Below are 20,446 nucleotides of genomic sequence, written 5' to 3'. Positions count from 1 at the left end.
AATGGAAAATATTTGAAAAGTTATTATCCTAGTGTTTGGCAGGAAGCTTGATTGTCTCAGGACGGATACTTATTTGAGTATCGTTTTGAGAGGACAACCGTGGGTGGTCTCAAGACGAATACCTATTTGAGTATCGTTTTGAGAGGACGACTGTGGGTGGTCTCAGGACGGATACCTATTTGAGTATCGTTTTGAGAGGACGACTGTGGGTGGTCTCAGGACGGATACTTATTTTAGTATCGTTTTGAGAGGATGACCGTGGATGGGCTCAGGACTGATATCGTGTGTGGAGTATCGTTTTGAGAGGATGATTGTGGGTTTGGCAAGTTAACTGTTATTGTGTTTTCGATAAAAAAAGGTTTTATTGTTTATGTCGAAAACAGGGGGGCATATGTTAGTAGCATAATTTGGCTTTTGGTTAGGTCATTTTAGACAGGCCAAATTATATAGAATAGTTGGTGTAATTGTTTTAGTGGTTTGCTTAAGAATTGGTTAGCTTGACAAGGGCAGGAATTTGTGATGCACCGGGAGGTGTACGAGTTGCTGGGGAGCTGCAGAAACTAGAGAAGAAGGTTGGGACTTGGGAGGCTGCAATTCTCAGATTTTGTCAGTTCAAGCAGCTAGCATGCAGCGATGGAGCTTTTGCCGATTCAATGGATGTGAGGCTTCAGTGGTTGATTTTATGTGGCTGGGGTTGGATGCATGGCTATGTTTGATGATATGCCTGTTGAAGTCTAGCCACACAGGATCACATTGTTGCCAGAGAGTAAGGGGAGACAAATTCTGAAACTTGGGCTGGAGCAGCGTTGCAGGATGGAGGCGACTTTCGGCTGAGGCGTGTATACGTCTACATGGAAGCTGTCGTTAAAAAAGGACGGTTTTGATTAGATAGAATTGATTACGGATTTACCTAGAGTTTTCTATATATGCAGTACAGCGTATTCCTTTACTATATACTATGGATTTTGCACTTGGTAGGGCTCGAAAACAATTATCATCATATATTATTTTCTTCTACCGTTTTCATCGTAATTTTGCTCTTGTTTCTTTGGCCAAATCCTGGTTATATAGGGTGCGGTTGATCTTTACGGGTTTGCGCTGAAAATCAGTCGGGTTCTTCCACGAAAGTGAAGATCTTTGCTAGGTTGCTTGAAAACTAGTCGTTCGTCATCACGAAAGCACGACGGTTATCATTATTGTTGCGTGAATCAATTTTAAGTGTCAACACCAAGTACCAACAGATAAAGATAAGATAGATCTTCGCTCATATCTGATCAAGCTGCTCCTCCTCCTGCCTATGCAGATAGGCTCCGCTCGGCCCACCACGCCGTTTACGCGACGAGGGCGCTCTTCGCAACGGGGAACCGCTCGGCCCGCCGTCCCCGCCGTCCCCGCCCCGCCCCGTTGGCCAGGTCCACCTTGACCTCCGTCGCCGCCGCGGCCTCCGTTGCCTCCTAGGCCGCCGTCGCCGCCGCGACCGCCGCGGCCTCCGATGCCGAGAAAGCCGCCGGTGCCGCCAGTGCCGCCGTCGCCGCCGTGAGGGCCGAACGCGGATCCGCCGCGGCCGCCGCCCTGGCCCGGTTGGCCGGGCTCGCCCGGCTGGCCTCCCCTCCCGCCGCGTCCTCCCCTGCCGCCGCCCTGGCCCGGCTCGCCCGGTTGGCCGAGTTCACCCGGCTGGCCTCCCCTCCCGCCGCGTCCTCCCCTGGTTGGCATTGGTGGTGGATGGATCTAGGCGCCGCCGCAGAGAGGAAGAGAAGGGGCAAAAACCTAAAGCCTCCACCAAGACCGATGAATATATATATATATATATATATATATATATATATATATATATATATAGTAAATTTGTTTGGTGCTCTATGGTGCCCAGTCACCATTGTTGAAATTGAGTATATACCCAATTCAAATGAGTATGAAACTTTTTCAATTACTTAGGTATTAACATTAACTACTTTACTAACTAGTTCAAAGCAAGTTTAAACTGAATTTGAACTTGTTTTTGTTAGATTTTGATTCTACATATATAGCATCCATACATATAATTAGTTAGGTATGTAATCATGGATTGTGAAATGAAGTTAAATTTGAATTGTTTTGTTGATAGGTATAGGTATAAATCGAATTATTATGACTAGGTATATACTCACAATTTGAAAATTTTGAAAAATTTGAGTGATTTTGTGCATTTGATACCATGGTGCCCGGGCACCATGGTGCCCCCATATAAGTGTCATATATATATATATATATATATATATATATATATATATATATATTAGCAGAAAACGCGAATTGGGCCTCAGCCCATTAACCCTCCCTGCTGCCTCTCAGAGCAAGGAAAAAGTCTACTGAGACTCCCTTAATTGTTCACCGAATCTAAATCGTAACCCTTGACGGGAAAACCGGATAGGACGACTCTCCGAATTATTGAAACTACCCAATTTGACTCCTCCAGCAGTTTTGGAGGACGGTTTTGCTGACGTGACGCTGACGTGGCGGTGCTAACCCGGTTTTCATTCCACGTAACGCTTACGTGGCATTAGAATTAAAAAAATTATGTGGACCCATCTGTCATTCACACACAAAATATATTGTGGGACCCACCGACATGTGGGGCCCACATGTCATCCTTTCTCCTTCACTTCTTCCCCCTCCCTCCCTCCCTCTTCCTTCTCTCTCTTTTCTCTCTCCCTTTTCTCTTCCCCCTTTGGAAGCATCGGTGGCGGCGGCAGCCGGGGGCTGGAGTGGTGACGGCGGCGTGCGGGCGAGGGCTGGTTCGAGGATGTCGGCTTGCCGGCGCCGGGCTTTTGCTGGGGTTCGAGGCTGTTGTACAAGCCGGAGTTGCCGCTGCCATCGCTGAGGTCCGTCGTCTCCTCCGAGTCCGGCGAGGTCCGGTCGGGCGGAAGTGCGGGCGGGAGATGGGGGTGAAGAACCTGTGGGACATCCTGGAGTCGTGCAAGAAGAAGCTCCCGCTCCACCACCTCCAGTGAGTCCCCGATCCGCCATTAATCCTGGCAGGGCTAGAGGGTAGAGGTTTGCTAAGAGCAAGTACAATAGCAGGCTGTAAGCGAGCTACAAACATATTTTAAGAAGATAAATGAGGAGAGAGAAGAGCAGCGGGCTACAGATTTATAGCCAGCTGTAGCACGGACTCCAAGACGCAGTGTGTGTATGACAGGTGGGACCATGAGAAGAGAGAAGAGCAGCGGGCTACAGATTTATAGCCAGCTGTAGCACGGACTCTAAGACGCAGTATGTGTATGACAGATGGGACCATGTATTAATAGTGTAGTATGTAACTATTGTATGAATGAACTGTTAAATTGGCTATAAATAAATTGGAGCTAGTAGTTAGCTATTCTATTAAACTTGCTCTAAGCGCATCCACAGCGTCCGTTCGACTCATGCCTGCCACGGGAGACGAACGAATTAAAGATTCGATAGTTGTAGTGATAAAGTCGATCGGTGGGACCCACATAAATAAATATCTATTCAATCACTACCGTTCATCCTCCCTTGCGTGAGCTTCTAATGATATCTACATGGTCCATTCCTCTCTCGTGGGCAACAAATAGTTTTTTAAACGGTAGAGTTCGACTCTAAAGTAGATGTCGATTTAATCTCTGGCACGTAACAATCGGTGGCCGTCCGTTCCTAATCCAACGATCTCACGATGGTGGATGAGCAGCCACGCTGGGACACGCGGACGGTTAGATCGTCCCTAGCGCGTGATCGAACGGATGATAGCGGCAGGAACCGAGATACAATTAATAGGAATTGTGGGGGGTTTTTTTCCAAAAGAACCGATGAGGTGGCGCGCTAAATCTTCAGCATTCCCATGGTGTTCAAGTAAAGTAATATTTGAAACGGTAGAGCTAGAAATGAAAATGACATCGATAATAATGGAAAATCAGAAACGGAACTATTCAAGGGAAACACATCAAAAGAAGTAATTCTACTGTTTTCAACAAATTACCTATACCGGATGGTTCGGTCGATGCAACTTCAGAAAGGCGAGTCAGTCCATAAGTAATTTCTATGCATTTGATCCAATTATCAGACTCACGTACGTTTGAATTTGATTAACGGTTATAAACAGCTGCAATGCATATGAACATACTCCTGCCGTCCCAAAAAATCAAATCTATGATTGACATTCAGATTCGTTGTATTATGATATGTCACATCCAGTACTAAATTGTTTTTTAAGTGACGGAGGAAGTATATGTTTTGATTGATATATGGCTACATGTCTCTAGTTATACGGTTATACACGAGTTGTATAATTGGGTTGTACGTATAGCAGTACTCATTTCCGAGATTGTTTTCATCCATATACTCCACATTACTGTTGTTAAAACCCTAGGGAATAGTTCTTAGCATAACCTACTATCATTAGTACTAAACTAAAATTTGGCATTATTGCTAGTTTGCTACTGCTAATGGCCAAGTGTCAGGTTGATCCGGACTCAGGAGGTCTTCTTGTCAATGCAAATGCCAAGAATGATCTCCTTGTGCTCCCCGTGCAGCATCTTGGGTGGCACGGCCAAGAACGTCGCCTCCTCCACGGCGACGCCGCCGGGCGCCGCGCCGCTGCTCGCCACCTCCATGTCCACCATGACCATGTCCGCCTTGCCGCTCGCCGCGCCCGCCACCGCCGCCGCCGCCGGCGCGTTCGCCCACATCTTGCACCTGTACCGCGCCGCCGTCTCCGCGCTCGCCGCGACGCGCACCAACGTCACCGCGCTGGCCGCGCCGACCGCGGCCATGGCGAGGAGGAACACGCGCTTGTCCTCCTCCCCGACGAGCAGGCGCCGCCGCCGCTCAGACGCCGGCACGCGGAGACACAGGGCCTTGCCGTACTCGACCTTGTCCACGTGGCAGGAATGCGCCGCGGCGAGGTGTTCCAGGAGAGCCGGCGAAGCCGCAGCCGGGCTCCGGGCATGAACACGGCGCGTGCGGGCACGCGCGCTGGTGGTCGTCGACGGCGTAGTAGGTGACGTAGCTCCGGCAGCCGTGCGCCTGGTAGGGGCACTGGATCTTGGTCGACGAGACGAAGGCCTCCATGGCGCGAGAGCGGGCGTAGACGACGCCGACGCCGACGCCTTCGCACGAGTGGCACCGGCCGCCGGCGACCTTGCCGCGGCAGTTGCTGCAAGCCATGTGCCCAGCATCGCACTGCATAAATCGATGGACAAAGAAAGAAACGATTCATATGAATGCAACCATGAAACAAGAAATGGATGAAGCATCAGACATTGCAGCAACAAGCAAGGAACCTGGAAGATTGGAGGCTTCAAGGGGAGAAAGCAGATGGGGCAGTGAAGCATGGCCATGTCGATCCTCACGGCGATGGCCTCCGGCTCCGGTGCCACAACCATCGCGCCTGCTTCTTGTTTCCCCGGCCGGCCGGTCACCGCCGCCGCGGCGATCATCGTTCTCCATCGAGAAGGCTTCCGTTTTCTTTGCAATGCTAAAGATTGATTTATCTATCTTTTTTTTGATGTTTGTCAAACTCTCAGAGCAATGGCATGGCTGGTCCCTTGTCAATCTGCCAAACCACGCAGTGTTGTGTTGCCGTGTACTAGTAGTGTGAAGAACAAGTACAAAGAGCTCTACCCTCTCTGTCTTAAAAAAAAAATATCTAATTGTGTGTCAGGTTCAAATCTAGAATTAGATTTTTTTTTTATGGACAGAGTATGAAAAAAAAAAAAGAAAGAACACGTACAAAGTATTCATGTTGATGAACTCCATCTACCCAAGGACAAGTCCCTGCTAATCAAAATCAAACGTAGCAGCATCTCACAAAGCCCATCTATCCCATTGAATGCGCACATATGCTTGTGTGAAGAGAGGAGTATTTTTTGTGATTGGAGTTTTTTTTTTTTCGCATTATTCAAGCATGTCTGATTTTCAGTAAACAAAACAATCAGCCACATCTGTTTGAATAATCTGCTTGAGGTGAATTCAAAACCTCCAATTACCTCATGTAATATGGGTACATGATATTATGCTTCCATTAGCCCCCACAAAAAATGAAAATCGTCGCACTCCTTCCGTTAAAAAAAAAAAAAACCCAACCTTACACTAGGTTGGAACATGTTAGAGTTTGTATATGTGTACAAAGTCGGTTATAATTTAGGACTTGGAGTTGTACTAGGTGTAGGACTAGAGTAAGAGTCGGACTCTATCCTAGTCTCTCTCATAAATAGTGGAGCGTGCCTGTTGTGACCGCATAACGACTTAGCATAGCGAGAGGAAGTGGTTGCCGACGGCGTCCGACCGTGAGTCGTTATAACTCTGATACGCTGTAATATGCTGGATCGGAGAGTAGCGCCCGTAATCAGTGCCCCGAAGATGTAGGCCTCGGCTGAACTCTGTTATCAAATATCGTGCCTCGGTATCGTCTTCATGTTTGGATGTTCTATGGCGTTTTTTCGCGTTTAGCTACCTATGTCGATTTCGGAGATGGTTTTATAACATGACACATCCTAGTACAACGAATCTAGATATACTCTACGTCTAGATTCGTTGTTATATTAGGTTGCGTCCCATCCTAGTAAAGGTTGGGTTTTTCTTGGGACGGAGGCCGGCAGTGTTTGGTTTTGGTTTGGGGTAAAGATAGTTTGCTTCAATTAGGATCTTTTTGGCATCTACTTCTATCCATTGAAGATTAAAAACGAGGTTGAAGGAAAGTACAAGTTCGAATTTTTAACTCGAGTTTTCCTTACGAAAATTATAATTTAGAACATCAGAGTTCAAACTTCCAAATAGCAAAGCTTATGGCTGGTTAGAACTTGAAACTAGCACCTAAACTTAAACGGCATCAGAGCACTAATCACGAATTTAGGACATTACTAGTAGACCATCATGTTTCATGTCGATCGATCAGGACATGTCAATGTCAATGTCAATGCTGATGCTGAGCCTGATGAGCATCTCCTTGGACGTTCCGGCGTCGAGCAGGTGGAGGAAGCACGGCGGCACCGTCAGGAACCTGGCCTCCTCGTCGACGGCGACCTCGCCACCGGGCGCGGCGGCGCTGCTCGCCACCGCCGAGTCCATGTGGACGAAGTCCGCGGCGCCGCCGCCCGGGGCGTGCGCCCAGAGCTTGCAGCGGTAGCGCGGCCCCGCCGCGGCGTTCGCCCTGACGCACGCCACCGAGACGGCCCTCGCCACGCCGAGCGCGCCCACGGACAGGACGAACACGCGCTCGTCGTCCCCCCCGGCGCCCCCCGCGACGACAAGGTGGCGCCGCTCCGTCTCCGGCACGTGGATGGTGAGGACCTCGCCGTAGGGGACCTTGCTGACGGGCCATGAGTGGTCGGCGACGAGGTGGGCGAGGAGCATCGGCGGCGAGCCGAGGAAGTCGCAGCGCGGCTCCGAGCAGGAGCAGGGCGCGTGCGGGCACGCGCGCTGGTGGGCCGCGGCGTCGTGGTAGGCGACGTAGCTCCGGCAGCCGAACAGGTCGTTGGGGCACAGGATCTTGGCGGCGCGGAGGAACGTGTCCAGCCCGGGGCAGCGCGCGTAGACGCCACCGCCGCACGCGTGGCACGGCTTGCCCGGGACGTCGCCATGGCAGCTGCTGCACGCCAAGTGCCCCGCCGCGCACTGCACGCCAAGAAATCGCCACTAGCCGAGCACCTCACGAATCGAAAGCAAGAAGAAGAATAGGTGATGGATTGGACGAACAGCTGCTACCTGGTAGGTCGGGGGCTTGAGGGGGAGGAGGCAGAGGGGGCAGTGGAGCACGGCCAAGTCGATCCGCACGCTGATCTCCACACCCTCGAAGCCGTCGCCCACCGCCGCGGCGATCATCCCGCCGGCTTGGACTTCTTCTTCTTCTTCTCCGGCTCCGGCGGCTGCAGCAGCTCCCTCGCCGCGCGCCGCTTCCACCGCCATTTCTCGCTTGACTTGGCCGTTGGGCGACACCACCCACGCCGCCGCCTTCTTGGCGCCGCTCTGCTCGCCGTGCTGCATCGTCGTCTACGGCGATCGGCTCTTGTGTGCGTCCTTGTTGACTGAAAACTGCAACAGCATGAACAAACAATCGGTGGTTGGTTGCAGTTTGCAGCAGTAGACGACCAGAGAGAGAATAAACCAAAAGGCATGAACCGGGAGAAGGGGGGGGGGGGGGTGTCATTCAACAAGCTCCTACATTATGAACTTTGAAAAGGCATGAACTTTGTTGCTGGTGCATTGTTGAGTAGCAGTAGAGTGGGAGGTGAGGTAGTAAAATTGCATTTGTGCGTCCTATTTTAAATGTAACCATGAGTTTTTACGTTTACTTTTAATCGTCTATCTTATTTAAAAAATTTTAAAATTAGTATTTTTATTGTTATGAGATGATAAAATATAAATAATATTTTACTCGTGATTTATATTTTTAATTTTCTTAAATAAGACGGACGATTAAAATTGGATATGTTAAATAATGGTGGTACTTAAAATGGGGATAGAGGGAGTACAAAATTGTTGTAATAATTATAGAGTGGAAAGTTACTCTCTTTCTTCAGTATTTCAAACGTTCTGGGTTCACTCCACGTCAACAGGGCAGCACTGCATTTACTTCAGAGTAGTACTGTAGCAGTATACCTCTGAATTCCAGTAAAAAAAATAAACCGAACCGTTTGTAACAAAAGAGAAAAAAAGATCTTTCACAAGAAGAGATATGTGTAGGAGTAGGTTGGCACTGCATTAAAGCAGAATTGTTACATCCAAATATGAAAAGAGGTGGCGGTTGCAATAATGCATAGTAGTGGCATGTGTATGTTTCAGTGAGGTAAAATGTTCTGAATAACAAGTACTCCCTCCGTTCTAAAATAAGTGCAGCTATGGTTTTCCGTGGTCAACTTTAACCGTTCGTCTTATTTGAACAAAATTTAAAAACTTAAGTCACGAGTAAAGTATTATTCATATTTCATCATCTCATAACAACAAAAATCTAGTTATAAAATTTTTTAAATAAGACGGATGATCAAGTTAGGTACAGAAACTCATGGCTGCATTATTTTAATACGGAGGTAGTAAAGTAGTAATACTGCAACAAAATTTTACTGCACACCAGCGTTGGCTATTGAAGCCTGTACACGATATTTCTACTAGGATGCAACTTGAAGCCTGTAGTACGTACATTTCTGCCACGCTTGAAGCCTCTATACGACTATACGCCTCTTTTGCAGATATCGACTTGAAAGTTGAAGCAAGCTTTGGACTGGTAGTCCCCCCTTCCCAAAATAAGTTTATCTGATTTTAAAATAAATAAACCTTTTTATAAAAAACATATTTAGATATTAGAAAACTATCCAAATTTCTAGCACTAGCCAACCTAATATCGAGGATATGAGACATTATATATATATCCAGATTAGTAGGAGGTTGGTTATTTTTAGGCAAATTTTACCGTAGGACATCGTGACTTTGCGATTTTAACTGTAGGATACCGCGCGAAGTGATTTTTAGGGAAACACACTCTCAAAATGTAGTTATTTGCTGGTGGACACCGCACCCATTAAATTAATGATTTCTGTGCTGACTAGATGAGATGGCTCCACCTTTTTATATGACTTGACTAAATTGCCCCTTATTCCTCTTTCTCTTCCTATCTTCTTCCTCTCTCTCTCCCTCGATGGCGCGGCTCGCGATGATTGTGCGGCGCAGTGCGGCGCGCGATCCAGGGACAGAGGGCGGTGGGTGACACGATGGCACACTCGTCTAGGAGTGGCGACCAGCGCGAAGGTGGAGTAGCGGCCGGCACGGCTTGCGGCGACCATGCGGCGCGTTGTGGGCGGCTGACGCGCGACGCGGGGGTGCACTCGTGCAGGAGTGGCGGTCGGCGCGATGGCGGAGCAACGACCGGCGTGGCTACGCGGCGTAGGGCGGCGGGCGATGCGAGCTGCCGGCAACGCGGCACAGGGCATTGGGCGATACGAGCAGCCGGCGACGCCGCACAGGGCTGCGAGCAATGCAGTGGCGCCCTCGTGCAGGAGTGACGGCCACCGCGAAGGTGGAGTAGCGGACGACGCGGCTCGCGGCAACCGTGCGGCGCGATGCGGGCGGCCGGCAACGCATCGCAGGGCGGCGCGCGACACGGTGGTGCACTTGTGCAGGAGCGGCGGCCGGCGCGATGCGGGCGGCCGGCGACGCATCGCAGGGCGGCGTGCGACACGGTGGTGCACTTGTGCAGGAGCGGCGGCCGGCGCGATGGCGGAGCAACGGCTGGCGTGGCTGTGCAGCACTAGCTGCAGCAGAAGACGGCCGCTGCCACCGTAGACGACTGCCCCCGCCGCCGCCCCCACGCCCAGCTCTTCTCTGCTCCGCTCCCTGACCCCACAGCGCCGCCCGACGCGTGGCGCTTCCTCCCTCGCCGGGTTCCTGCTTGTGGGTTAGCCTAGCACGAGCCATCTCCTTCGCGTCGACATGGAGGACGGAGAAGCGCTAGCAATAGCAGTGTGGAAGGAGGGGATAGAGAGAAGAGAGAAGGAAAGACCTGACATGTGGGCCCAAGGACATTTTAGAACTTTCACACAATTTCTCTCTACTATTCAACTGGAAATTATTAATTTAATGGGTGCGGTGTCCACCAGCAAATAACCACATTTTAAGAGTGTATTCCCCCAAAAGTCACTTCGCGCGGTGTTCTACAGCTAAAACCGCAAAGTCACGATGTCCTGTGGCAAAATTTGCCTTTTTTTTAACTAGGGAGCATAAACATTGGACCACCTCTCTTCCTCCTCTGGTGCAGCACTGCGTGATGCAATAGTCGAAATCATGCATGTGAGCAATGGCGTCCAATTTCTGAAACGGTAGCATCATACATGAACAGTTCATCATCGGTTCACAAATCTCAAGTTAAATTACTAACAACATTAGAGTCAAACCGTACAAAATTCCTACACAAGTCATGAGTTAAACCATACTCCATTACTCATATATTGGCTAGTGCTAGTCAATACACAAAAGATCAAGTACTAATACCAGACTGTCATCTTAAGCATATACTCTATTGGATTCACATAAGCTTCACTGCAATCTCCTCAGGGACCTGGCTCGTGGAGTGGTGGGCTTGGCAATGGCGGGAGCAGCTCGATCGATGCGGATGCTGAGGATCGGCGTCTCGCCGGACACCTCGTGAAGCAGCTCCGGCGGCACCACCAAGAACATCCCCTGCTCCGCCGCCGGGAACCCGCCGGAGAGGTCGCTGCTCCTCACCTTGGACGTCATCATCACCATGTTGTCGCTGTTGGTCGGCACCTCCACCCACAGCTTGCACTTGTACTGCGCCGCCGCCGCGTCGTCGCCGTTCGCCCGGACGCACGCCACGCACACCGCCGCGCCGACGCCGACGCCGCACGGGGACGGGGACACCACCAGGAACATGGCGCGGTCGTCCTCCCCGACGAGGACGTGGCACCGCCGGGGCAGCGGCACGGCGAGCCTGCACGGCTTCGCGTAGCTGATCTGCGTGACGGACCAGGGGTGGTCGGTGGCGAAGTGGCCGAGGAGCGCCGCCGGCGAGCCGCGGAAGCCGCAGCCGGGGTCCGGGCAGGAGCAGGGCGCGCACGGGCACGCGCGCTGGTGCTCGGTGGCCGCGCCGTACACGACGTAGCTGTCGCAGCCGTACGGCGCGTGGGCGCACGCCACCTTGGCGGCGCCGACGATGGCGTCCAGCTCGGCGCAGTGGGCGTACGCGGCGGCGCGGCGGCAGAGCTGGCCGTGGTTGCCGCGGCAGCCGGAGCACACCACGTGCGCCGCCTCGCACTGCAAAACCACACAACAAAAGAAGATTTGATCCAAACACAAAAATCCAAGATTACAACAAAAGCTATCAAACATTCGACGACATGAGAAGAAAAACAAAAAGAAACAAATGAAATCAAGAGAGGAATCTTGAAATCAAGTGAGAGTGAGAGTGAGACCTTGAAGACGGGAGGCTTGAGGGGGAGGAGGCAGGCATGGCAGTGCAGCAAGCCGACGGCTATCCTGACGTCGATCTGCGGGTCGTCCATGGCGGTGGCCACCACCAGAGGCCCCGTCTTTGCGCTCTCTTCTTCTTGGCTCATCTCTCCTTCCTCCGCCTCCTCTTCCTCCTGCTTCACCTCGACGTTGGCCCTCGCCTTCTTGCCGCCGGCGTGGCCGTTCTCCGCCGCCGACGAGCTCCTCTTGTTCTGCTCAGCCATTTCTGCAGTCTCCGGAGATGATGTGGTGGTGGTGGTAGTAGTAGAACAAAACATAGAAGAACTAGAAAGCGAGAGAGAGACAGAGAGTGTGTTGTTGAGTCATGTGGTGGGACTGTGAAGAGATGAGCATGAGCTCATGAGCCAAATGAAGTGAGACAGTGTGCAACATCACAGGATCAGTCGGTTCCCAGAAACGGATATGGGGATTAACTAGCCTCTGGACCCAAGATTTGTTGTTTTTACTTGATTGATGACACAAGTCGATTCATCACGCATTACTGTTGAGTTACTACGGAGTAGTTCAGTAAGGCAGTGTTTAGTTACAAATTTTTTTTCTTCAAACTTTCAATTTTTTCATCACATCAAAACTTTTCTACACACATAAACTTTTCTTCTAATTTCAACCAAACTTTTAATTTTAATGTGAACTAAACGTAGCCTAATACACTGTTTATTTTGACCTTACCAAATTTTAAAAGGAGACGACATGTAAGTAATTAGGGTGTGTCACATTTTAAAAAAAATGAGGGAGTATATCAGGAGCCGTTCATCATTGCCAGTTTGCAACCACTTTGGCCTTTCTTTGCCACTATGCGTTTGTTTAGGGCTGTATTTAGTTACTTTCAAAGTTAGAAGTTTGGGTTGAAATTGGTACGATGTGACTGAAAAGTTGTGTATATGATAAGCTGATGTGATGGAAAAAGTTAGAAGTTTGGATCTAAACACAGCCTAGGAGATTGGAGATAGAAAGCACATCATTTTCCACACGCACACTTTCCAAACTACTAAAAGGTGTGTTTTTTGCAAAAATTTTCTATAGGAAAGTTGCTTTAAAAATCATATTAGTTCATTTTGAAATTTAAAATAATTAATACTCATTAGTCATGCAATAATAACTCACCTCGTTTTGCGTATCTTACTAATCTTCTCTATCTCCCCTTTCTCTACAAGGTGGTCAGTTCATGGGATCAAGCAACCGTAAAGGCGCAATGCAATTTCTCATGAGACCTTTTATGGTGTTTGCGAGTACTTAAATGTATTGAGAGGTGGAACAATACAAACCATTAATTAAAAGAGGGACAAGTACGGAATAAAATTATCATAACTAATAGCAATGGCCAATAGAGTAATTAACTACTAAAAGAAGAAGAGCATTTTGAGTGAATCAAATACCTAGGTCCAATCACCAGTATTGTTAGGTAGAAAACAAAGTAAATCTTTCGGACAATTCAATGCAACAATCGATCCGTGCTTCTGCACCAGAAAAAAAAAAGAGAAGAGATCGACGCCTCCTTTCTTCGACCCTGGCTTTGTTCTTGCTCTAGGGTTTGAATTGTTCCACTAGAAGGAGACAAAGGAGGAAATATCGGCATGGTTGAGGGTTCAAGATGGGCCGATAGACGGCTAGGCGCAAACGCATTGGGTAATATCTCCTCTGCTCCTATACTTATTTACACAATTGATTCGTTATTTACATAGTTAACAAATTCCTTCGTATAAGCGACTAAAATGAGATATCCCTTTCTGTTCTTCTTCTAGGGTTTGAATAGTTGAACCTGCAAGGATATAGGGTCGAGAGAGAAGCTCTGGTATCTTGTTTGTTAACCTACCATAGCATGTTCAGATGGATGCAATCATTAGAAATATTTTATCTACAATTTATGTTTTCCATGAATAAAATGCAAAACTTAAATTGACGTAAACCTTGAGTGATATTTTGATGTTCTTGGGAACAAAATATAAATATCAAAATAACTATGTAAATAACGTAATGGATAATTAATGGGAAGAGTTCTACGATATTCTTGGGAACAAAATATAAATCTAGAGAAAACCACGTAAATTAGAACTTTAATGCTAGTACTACCTCCATCCCAAAAAAAGTGCAGTCGTGGATATCCGTGTCCAACATTGACCGTCCGTCTTATTTAAAAAATTTATGAAAAATTTAAAAATATTTAGTCACACATAAAGTACTATTCATGTTCTATCATCTAATAGTAATACAAATACTAATCATAAAAAAAATTTCAAATAAGACGAACGGCCAAACGTTAAACGTGAATAGTGCAAAACTGCACTTATTTTGGGACGGAGGGAGTATCATGCAAACAACTTAACTGGTGCCGACGCGGTACCGATCTAAATTTGCGGACAACTCTTTCCTCTCATCTCTACTAGCAAATTTATCTTTTTGCCCTTGGTACCTAAGGCTGTGTTCGCATGCCCGGGTTTGGAACCCATCTCCTCCACACAGAAAAGGGAGCGGTCCATTAGCACGTGATTAACTAAGTATTAATAATTTTTTTAAAAAATGGATTAATTTGATTTTTTTAAGCAACTTTCCTATAGAAAATTTTTGCAAAAAACACACCGTTTAGCAGTTTGAAAAGCGTACGCGCGGAATATGAGGAAGAGGGGTTGGGAACATCAAGCAAAGAACAATGTGTAAAGTGCCTATACCAATACTCAAATACCTTTTACAGGGTACCTTTCATTATGAAGCGTTGGCTCTTTACTCTTTTTGGAATGCAAACACCGTGAAAGGTCTCATTTCTCATACAACATCCTTGTGTTGCCTCCTCAAGACCTGAATGATTGATATACTGAATTTCTACTGCGTTGTGGTCATGATTGCAACTCAATGGTAGCATTGAACGGTGGTTATTTTGCAAAGACTAAAACTTGGAAGAGTTAGCGTGCGTTTGGATTAGGAACGAAGTAGAATGAACTTGACTCATCCTTGCTTTTAGAGGGGAATATCCTAACTATCCATACAACATGAGAAATGGGATTATCTTGTTTTTGAGAAATAGGATAATGTGGTCCGTATGTTAGCGAGAGAGAAGTCAGTTAGATTACTCCGTCGATTTTCACTGTATAAGGCTGGCATGAACCTAAGGGAAGAATATTAATTTTAAAGACTGATCCCATTTCACGTGTCTCTAAACCAAACAGGCAAACACCCTCAAGAAATTAGCTATCCCGTGCTGTGGCCTGAACCTATGGATTGAGTGGTCTCTGTTGGCCACAACCCATAAAAGGCCCTCATCATCATCTGTCATTCTGTTGAGCTTGTACATTTTGTGGATGATGGATTCAGATCAATAGTATATCTGGCCTTGTTTAGATTAAAAAATTTTGGCTAAAAACGTCACATCAAATGTTTGATACATGCATGGATACATTGAATGTGGAAAAAAACCAATTGTACACCTTGCATGTAAATTACGAGATGAATCTTTTAAGCCTAATTACGCCATGATTTGACAATGTGACGCTACAATAAATATTTGCTAATGACAAATTAATTAGGCTTAATAAATTCGTCTCGCAGTTTACATACGGAATCTGTAATTTGTTTTATTATTAGTCTACGTTTAATACTTCAAATGTGTGTCCGTATACTTCAAAAACTTTACACCCAAAGAACTAAACACACCCAGAACTATTTTCAACAGCGGAAACAACATAATAGAAAATTAGCATGGAGTCATTCAAGTTCATACTTCATACTACTACATACCATCTTTTGTCATACGTTCTGAAGTCCTGACTGGAACACAGATGGTAGTATTGAAGTGAAGCGGCACTGCTTGGCATTGAAATGCAGGTGATGAATTTTGTGTCCAATTCCTGGTGCAGTAGACTTCCTTTTACAGACATGGGAATGATGGGATCCCCCCACAAATTACTGCGGGAATTCAACTGTTTTACTGTTTTTCCGTGAAATTCTTGCAAAATTTCTACAATATTCATGAGTTGTGTATTACTTATTGGCTAGACATGCAAAAGATAAACCATTCTACAGTACTAGGCTGCATTCTTTCCCACAACTTCAAAGATCAAATTAGCACGCATTCCAAAATATTGAACGGTATGTTTTGTCTAAAATAATTTTATATATAAGCTCCTTAAAGAAATAAGTAAATCCAAAGTAATTTCGTTAATAGCTTATCTAGTGCTAAAAATCAAAACCGAAACGCTGGAGACCCTAAGCTTCAGTGCATTCCCTTCTGGGACCTGGCTCGTGTAGTCGTGAACTTGGGCGTGGCAGCAGCAGCTCTATCAATGCGGATGCTGAGGATGGCCGCCTCGCCGCCGGGCACGCCGTGCAGCATCTCCGGCGGCACCCACAGCAGCATCCCCTTGTCCGCCGCCGGGAACCCGCCGGCGAGGTCGCTGCTCCTCACCATCGACGTCATCATGGCCATGTTGTCGTCGTTGCTCGGCACCTCCACCCACAACTTGCACTTGTACCGCGCCACCGCCGCCGCGTTGTCGCCGCCGCCGTTCGCCCTGACGCAGACCACGCACACCGCGGCGCCCGCGCCGACGGCGCACGACGACACGAGGAACACGGCGCGGTCGGCCTCCCCGACGAGGACGTGGGCGGGCGGCGGCACGGCGAGCTTGCGCGGCTTCCCGTAGGCGATCTCGGCGACGGGCCAGGAGTGGCCGGCGGCGAGGTGGCCGGGGAGCGCCGCTGGCGAACTGCGGAAGCGGCAGCCGGGCTCCGGGCAGGAGCATGGCGCGCACGGGCACGCGCGCTGGTGGTCGGCGACGCCCGCGTACACGACGTAGCTGCTGCAGCCGTACGGCGCGTGGGCGCACGGCACCTTGGCAGTGGCGACGATGGCGTCCAGCTCGGCGCAGTGGCTGTACACGGCGGCGCCACCGCACAGCTGCCCATGGTGGCCGCAGCGGCAGCCGGAGCACACGATATGCGCCTCATCGCACTGCAATTAATCACAAACACAACAACAAGAAGAACAACAAGAAATTAAATCAAGATAGGAATATTTTTTTTAACGACTCAAGATAGTGTGAAATTCTATTGATAGATAGAGTAGGAAAAAATTACAGAATTATAATCTTAGGCCAACAAAAAAAACATGGCCGAGATCGTACAAAACCCAACCCTTATAATCAACACAAGCCTCGCTCTATCAAAGTCTTCAGAAGTTAGAGAGAGAGGGTGAGAAAGAAGGATCAAGATAGGAATCTTTGCATCCGAATTAGATCAACAGAGAGCAGTGACCTTGAAGACGGGAGGCTTGAGAGGTTGGAGGCAAGCATGGCAGTGGAGCAAGGCGACGGCGATCCTGACGTCGATCTGCGTCTCCTCCTCCGTCTGCTCCATGGCGGCCATGGTCACCAGAGGGAAAGCTCCCGTCCTTTGGGTTTCTTCTTGGCTCACTTCTCCTTCCTCAACCTCTTCTTCTTCCTCTTGCTGCTGCTCCTGCTTGACCTCGCCATTGGCCCTCGCCCTCTTGTTCTGCTCCACCATATCTCCACTCCACTCCAATGGACGGGGTAGCTGATCACCTTTTTCTTGGGTCGCAGATAGATGCTTTTGGCTTTGGTCACTACTGATCATTTCACCAAAAGTGAGCTGTTGAGTCATGCCAAGATTGCAATGTGATTTATAAGAGATTGCAATGTGATTTATAAGTACAATTAACTAGTGTTGTTGTTGCTAACTAACTACCTACAAACAAGCAACATAACACGTGCATACTGGTCAATTGATTCAGTTAAGCTGAACATGAGGCAATCAACCAACAATCAAGTGCCAATCAGTCGCTACTGACGATTGTTTGTGTCTCTTTTGATGATGATAACAAGAAGCCGACTGATTACGCATGTTATCACTTATCAGCAATGTACTACTCAATGATTTGCCCTTGAAAAGATGAACTTTTAGTTTTGCACTGAAGACCCATAGCAAAGAAGAAGATGATGTTGAGGAAGTGTGTGGTGTTGAGTTGTCATTTTCTGTATATTGATGCCTCAAGTCTGAAGATAACGTAGGCTTTCTCAGATCAGTAATAATCATTCATTGCCACTAAGGTCAGTTCATGGCACCAAGCACCATAAAGATGGGAATTTTGCGCCTAAAGATGTATAGTTGGGTTCTTGCATGCTTTCAAAGCAAGTTATTCGATCGCAAGCACCTATAAATATAGCCATGATACAGTAGTTAGGATCGTATAATGCACACAACTTGTCACAGTATTTTCTTTGGCACAACCTTCGCATCCACGTGTCGGCTTCTAGATTCATGTATACGAATACAGAAAAAGTTGCTGCTAACTTTTGTTGCATGCAGCACAGCATCTGAAACTCCTATCAGAAGAAGAGGTCTGAAGTCTGAACCTATATGATGGACTTGTCCCTGTTGGCCAATATCCACAAGGCATCCATTATAGCCTCTGTTGAGCTTGTTCTTTTTTTTTTCAAATAATCGATTCAGAACAATTGTATATCTATTTGCACACTTGCATGATCCCATCAATGGAGATATCACTATCAGTAGACTCTAATGAACTTGTAATACGTATTGCAACAGCGCTAATTGAGCTCACTTGAGCTCGACGAAGACGAGGAGGCCCTCAGCCTCAGGGGGAGCATCCAGCATGGCGCCCGGGACGAACAGGAAGGAGCTCGCCCTGTACGGCGCCGTCAGCCGCCCCACGCTCTCCGTCTCGCCGACCAGCGACAGCACGCCGCCATTGGCGGCCACCATGATCTTGTACCTCAGCTCCCCCTTGTCTTCTTCTTCTTCTTCTTCTTCTGCCTTGAGCCTGACCATCCACAGCGACCAGCCTCGCGGCGCCTCGCTCCGGTCGACGGCGAGGAGGAACACCGCCCTGTCCCTGTCGTCGCCGGCGAGGTACACCAGCCGGGCCGGCTCGCCGTGGCACATGCTGAGCGGGGAGAGGGTGGCGCGGTCGACGCGGGTGCGGCCGATTTCCGGGTGCTTGCGCTCGAGGTGTTCGACCAGGGACACGCCGGAGTAAGGGGAGGAGCAGCCGCGGATCGGGCAGTAGCACGGCGAGTGGGCGCACGCCGCCTCGTGCGCCTCCCGCTCGCCGTAGGGCATCATGGCGGCGCAGCCCTTGTGGTTGAAGGAGCACGGCACGGCGAGGGCGGCGAGGAAGTGCTCCATGGCGCGGCAGCGCGTGGTGGTGGCCTCCGGCGCGCGGCACCACTGGCACTCCTGCCCCATCTCCGCGACGCACGTCGAGCAGGTGATGTGCCCTCTCCTCATGCACTGCATGATTATTAACAACAACTATAAGCTTAATTGTCTTCCTAAGCTTTCGCGTCTCATGGCAAACAACGACATGAACAATGTGATCAATATTATAGCACGCAGATTCTCAAGAATTCAGGATGTCGTAAGGAGAGTATCGAAATAGAAGTAGAAAGTGTTCAGGCATGGAATGCTGGTTCAGAATGTTCAGACAGTCCTATAAATCTGAAATAATATTGTAGTATGATCAAAGTTCAATGATTATTCAGCACATATGCGTGTCAGTTTGTTGAAACTTGAAACTGAATGAGTAATCACTGGACGTTCTACTACAAAGAGTTAAGAATTGAGACATTTGCAGATAATGCAGATATGACCTGAACATGATTAAAGTTTCTTTTCTGAAACACTGAAAAACTTATAACACGAAGAGCAAAGTAAATACTAATAAGCAAACTTGTAAATGGAATCATGATCAGCAAGAAGAAGGATCAATATATGCTTATTTACCTGATAAAGTGGGGGAGTGAGAGGGCCGAAACAGACATCATATTCCAGAACCTCAGGATCTACAGTGACAGTGATAGCCCTCTTGTCTCGAGCTGCACTCTCACCATCCACCTTTCCCTTCTTTTCTGAATTGTTCTGCTGCGTCTCTGAAGCTCTCGGACACGACCTCTTCTCACGAGCCATCTGTAAAACCGCCATGTTGGAAGCGTATCAGAATTCAGAATGTTTCAGAGATTTCAGGGCTGTCGAAATTAATCCGAATCGGAATTAGGATGCTAAGCACCAATATGAGAACAAATTGATCACATATCTTAAGGACTATACTCGCAATAATCACTTCAATAGCAGTTAATCTAAATCCTAAGATCATCATCATCTTCATCTAATCATACAGCCCGTGTTTTCCTCGCAAGAAACTCATGACTGAAGAACAGAAGAAGCAGATCGATTTTGGTCCAAGAGAACAAACAATCGTTGAAAGAAGAAAGTTGCTCACCTTGGTGGATGATGTATCGCCTTCTTTAGTGGATAATTTTAATTCTTTTTGTGTCGGCTACCTTGGAGTTGGGGATTAGCGGTTATCGAAAAATTCTCTTGACAAGCCCTAATATTATCCTACGCGATTTCCTCAAATCTTACAGCCCAGTCTGGCCCGGCCCGTTCGTTCAAGGCTGTGGCCTCTTTTGGGCCGCGTCACATCTTTCAGCCCATAAGAGTT

At 48.1% G+C, this 20,446-nt stretch overlaps 4 protein-coding genes and 1 pseudogene across 4 annotated transcripts; all 5 read right to left on the bottom strand.

The window, feature by feature from the left end:
* Positions 1–4,212: 4,212 nt before the first annotated feature.
* Positions 4,213–5,753, bottom strand: LOC127760203 (E3 ubiquitin-protein ligase SINA-like 10; annotated as a pseudogene).
* Positions 5,754–6,620: 867 nt separating this feature from the next.
* On the bottom strand, positions 6,621–8,148 carry LOC127768830 (E3 ubiquitin-protein ligase SINA-like 10). Its single transcript, XM_052294487.1, has 2 exons — positions 7,702–8,148; positions 6,621–7,611 (listed from the first exon to the last, which is right to left on the bottom strand). Exons 1-2 carry the CDS (start codon positions 7,978–7,980, stop codon positions 6,889–6,891), a joined length of 1,002 nt encoding a protein of 333 aa, XP_052150447.1. The 5' UTR covers positions 7,981–8,148; the 3' UTR covers positions 6,621–6,888.
* A 2,684-nt stretch (positions 8,149–10,832) lies between these two features.
* LOC127768669 (putative E3 ubiquitin-protein ligase SINA-like 6) lies at positions 10,833–12,353 on the bottom strand. The gene is made up of 2 exons (XM_052294294.1): positions 11,919–12,353; positions 10,833–11,760 (listed from the first exon to the last, which is right to left on the bottom strand). Exons 1-2 carry the CDS (start codon positions 12,231–12,233, stop codon positions 11,023–11,025), a joined length of 1,053 nt encoding a protein of 350 aa, XP_052150254.1. The 5' UTR covers positions 12,234–12,353; the 3' UTR covers positions 10,833–11,022.
* A 3,434-nt stretch (positions 12,354–15,787) lies between these two features.
* On the bottom strand, positions 15,788–17,906 carry LOC127770895 (E3 ubiquitin-protein ligase SINA-like 5). The gene is made up of 2 exons (XM_052296674.1): positions 17,221–17,906; positions 15,788–16,918 (listed from the first exon to the last, which is right to left on the bottom strand). Exons 1-2 carry the CDS (start codon positions 17,584–17,586, stop codon positions 16,181–16,183), a joined length of 1,104 nt encoding a protein of 367 aa, XP_052152634.1. The 5' UTR covers positions 17,587–17,906; the 3' UTR covers positions 15,788–16,180.
* A 314-nt stretch (positions 17,907–18,220) lies between these two features.
* On the bottom strand, positions 18,221–19,926 carry LOC127782564 (uncharacterized). Its single transcript, XM_052309827.1, has 2 exons — positions 19,729–19,926; positions 18,221–19,236 (listed from the first exon to the last, which is right to left on the bottom strand). The coding sequence occupies exons 1-2, from the start codon at positions 19,924–19,926 to the stop codon at positions 18,544–18,546; spliced, it is 891 nt and encodes a 296-aa protein (XP_052165787.1). The 3' UTR covers positions 18,221–18,543.
* Positions 19,927–20,446: the final 520 nt, after the last annotated feature.

Source organism: Oryza glaberrima, chromosome 1, assembly GCF_000147395.1.
Source record: "Oryza glaberrima chromosome 1, OglaRS2, whole genome shotgun sequence".
In the NCBI taxonomy this organism is placed as follows: Eukaryota; Viridiplantae; Streptophyta; class Magnoliopsida; order Poales; family Poaceae; genus Oryza; species Oryza glaberrima.
The sequence above is the reverse complement of the archived record's forward strand: the minus strand, read 5'-3'. Positions and strand labels throughout refer to the sequence as shown.